The sequence below is a fragment of the Limulus polyphemus genome, unplaced genomic scaffold (genome assembly GCF_000517525.1).
Source record: "Limulus polyphemus unplaced genomic scaffold, Limulus_polyphemus-2.1.2 Scaffold1234, whole genome shotgun sequence".
Lineage (NCBI taxonomy): Eukaryota > Metazoa > Arthropoda > Merostomata > Xiphosura > Limulidae > Limulus > Limulus polyphemus.
In genome coordinates, this window is record NW_013666844.1 from 234533 (window position 1) to 237411 (window position 2879).

Here is a 2879-nt window from a genome sequence, read left to right on the forward strand (position 1 = left end):
ATGCCTTACAGATGCATGCGGATTTGCTGTTTAATTATAACACATTTATATTTTGAATTTATATAACAAAATGTTTTCGTACTGCCAGTTTTTAATTATAGTCAAGAATTATCAAAGTAGCGAAAAGGTAAAAATAAGTTTTGTATTTTTTCATTAAAATATTGAATTGGAAATTTTCAACCTGAAAGAAATCTTATGCACACTTGTGCTTAAATGTGCCAGACCAGATACTTCTACTGTTCAGATGCAATGAGTCGTTCCAGCTTTCGAAATTAATGATCAGATAGAGGGCACTCACCACCTTAATAGCTACTCATAGTCGAAAAGTGGGATTGACTGTCACTTGTAATATGCACTCACAGATGAAAATGTGGACAGTGTTTATTGGTGTTATGTCTCGAACCTTGGACCCTTTGATCCACAGAGCAGCACGCAAAGAACTAGGCAATACCCAGACCTGTATTAAATATACTTTAACACGTTAAATTATAATTTGAATGAAATCATCTCCTATAGATTGCAAATAAATAGAATATACTTGTATATGTTTTACTTAAATCTTTCAATGTAAAGACGGTATGTTCATTTATCTTTAAACAAGATAATTTACTTGTTAGCAAATTAAGCATATTTGAATGAGTGAATTAATTTAGTTCGTTGTTTACCACGAATTGGTAATTGCATAACCTTAAACTTGTCTTTTATTCTTATTTGTGTAATTAATTGGTACTGCAGTTCAAACAGAGAAAGCAATGGGAAATCTTTCTAGAGGTATTTGGTGCTGGTTCAGTTTGTTTATCTTTGACTAGAGCTAAGAGGCATACCCAGCCAAAGAGCGATTTATTAATATTATCATATTTCAAGGGACCAAGATGATTTTTAGAGAGTCATAAATCTGTCATAGGGTTCTTTGAATGTAATTACAAGTAGAAGCAAGGTATCATCAATACACATAATCCTTATTTCTTACGAATACTTTATACATCGCTATATACTTCTTCCACACATATGTAGTGATTGATTGTTTTAGGGATTTGTAATATTTCGATAGTCCGGGTAAAACTTTTTCAAAATGTCACTGCTAAGCCTGCGACCGATCTCAGTGGCCGAGTCGATGTATACTTCTAATATCCAAACTCGAGAACCTAATCCTGAATACTCGCCTCAGGCCCCGATCCAGTGATAGTCTTAGAAACGCACATAGTGTTAGACATATTTCCTCAAGAAATTATAACAAATATAGTGATAATAAAGTATAATAATACTGTAATACAGTCTGTAGCTAACATTTACTAGATTTTCAGGATAGTTGTTATGAGTTGGCTACTTGTGTGACATCCACTGAATACTCAGCGGCATTTTTCGAATGATGTTAGGATATTTTAATTTATGGCAAATAAAACTATAGTTAAAAATAAATTTATCTTTAGTAAAAATATTAAGAAGCAGTTAATATATATGATTAGGGCCGATCTTAGAAGGATGCAGGCCTAACTCACATGGCTACAGAAGTAACACAAATATGAATCTTACCTTTTCCTAGTTTTCATGCTATTTTCAAAAGAATAAGTTGCCATGTGCTGTGAGACTGTTGTATTTTCTTTGGTAATCTTTACATGTGATGTGAAATGGAATTATCCACATTTGTACGGTAATTGTTACAATTTTAAATTACAATATTCAAAGAGTAGAACACATCATTACAGAATATTGGGCCATACAATTTAAGATTGAACCCTGTCTTAGTTGTTGCAATCTTGTAAATAATATTGGGATAAGATACAGAGACATATGATTTCATGACAGCTTTTGTTGTATGACATTATATACTTGTAGTTAAACAATAATTGGTAATTGACAAAAGTTAATGTAATAATTAATTTGAATAATTCCTTATAATTCTCATAGTAAAAAACTGTATGTTTTATCATGTTATTTTTTCTTCTTATCTTAGCATATGGTTCAGACACAGATGAGTTCGTATGGCCAATATACACAAAGTGGTGATCAGACACAGACCTGTGTACAGCAGCGAAGTGACCAGAAGGATATTGCAACTTTCTCGTCTCCAATTATCACCACTAATGGCGTTGAACAACAGACTGTAAGTTTTATTCCACGTGATTTTTGGTTTTTAGTACTGTAATCAAGATCATATTATAAATAAATGTTTTAGGGGTTTTTTTTAGTCAACAATTATGAATTTAGTTTTTTCTTTTGAAATGAGTTGAGATATAACCATATATTCATCTATGCTACCTACAGTAATAGGAGTTTCGAACTACTATCGGTCTGTGTACGAATTATTAACTATGAAGTAATAAAGGCAGTATCAGTGAACATTAAATATGACATCCTTTGATTGCATTTTTTATTATTCATTAAAGAAGATTGAAATAAAATTCAATGTTCATGTATTTGTAAGAAAGTTTAGCTTCAGTTTCAGAATAAACTTATTTTTTACAGAAAATTTAAAAACACCAAAGAGCCAACTAGATGAAAAAAAACTAGTTTAAGGCTATTTTAATAGTCAACTACCTTAATATCCACTGCTTGTCCTTATTGATTAAGTTAACTCACTAATAAACATTAGTTTTGAAAAGGATTACATCATCAGTGAGCTTTCTAAACATTTATTTTGCAAAAAATATTGTGTCACTAAACAACTCCCTAAACATTTGTTAAATGTAGATGATCTTGATCACAGAAATTTCTTTGAAATACAGGTTTACAGGCTATTTAATAGGGGTAGAGTATTAAATAGGGGGGGGGGGAGTGGCTTTATATGTAAAATGTGAGTCACATCCTGTTGAAGGTTAGGATATCAAAGATAATAGCAAGGAGATTGAATCCATTTGGGTTCTATTAGTGGATATAAA

General features: G+C 31.4%; 1 protein-coding gene across 1 annotated transcript in view; it reads left to right on the plus strand.

Moving 5' to 3' along the window:
- The window catches only part of LOC106462735 (RNA binding protein fox-1 homolog 3-like), a 173427-nt gene that overhangs the window by 141449 nt on the left and 29099 nt on the right, over positions 1–2879 (plus strand). Inside the window, exon 2 of the mRNA XM_022390062.1 lies at positions 1955–2104. Coding sequence (XP_022245770.1) covers positions 1955–2104 — 150 coding nt within the window. The remainder of the gene's footprint in view (positions 1–1954; positions 2105–2879) is intronic.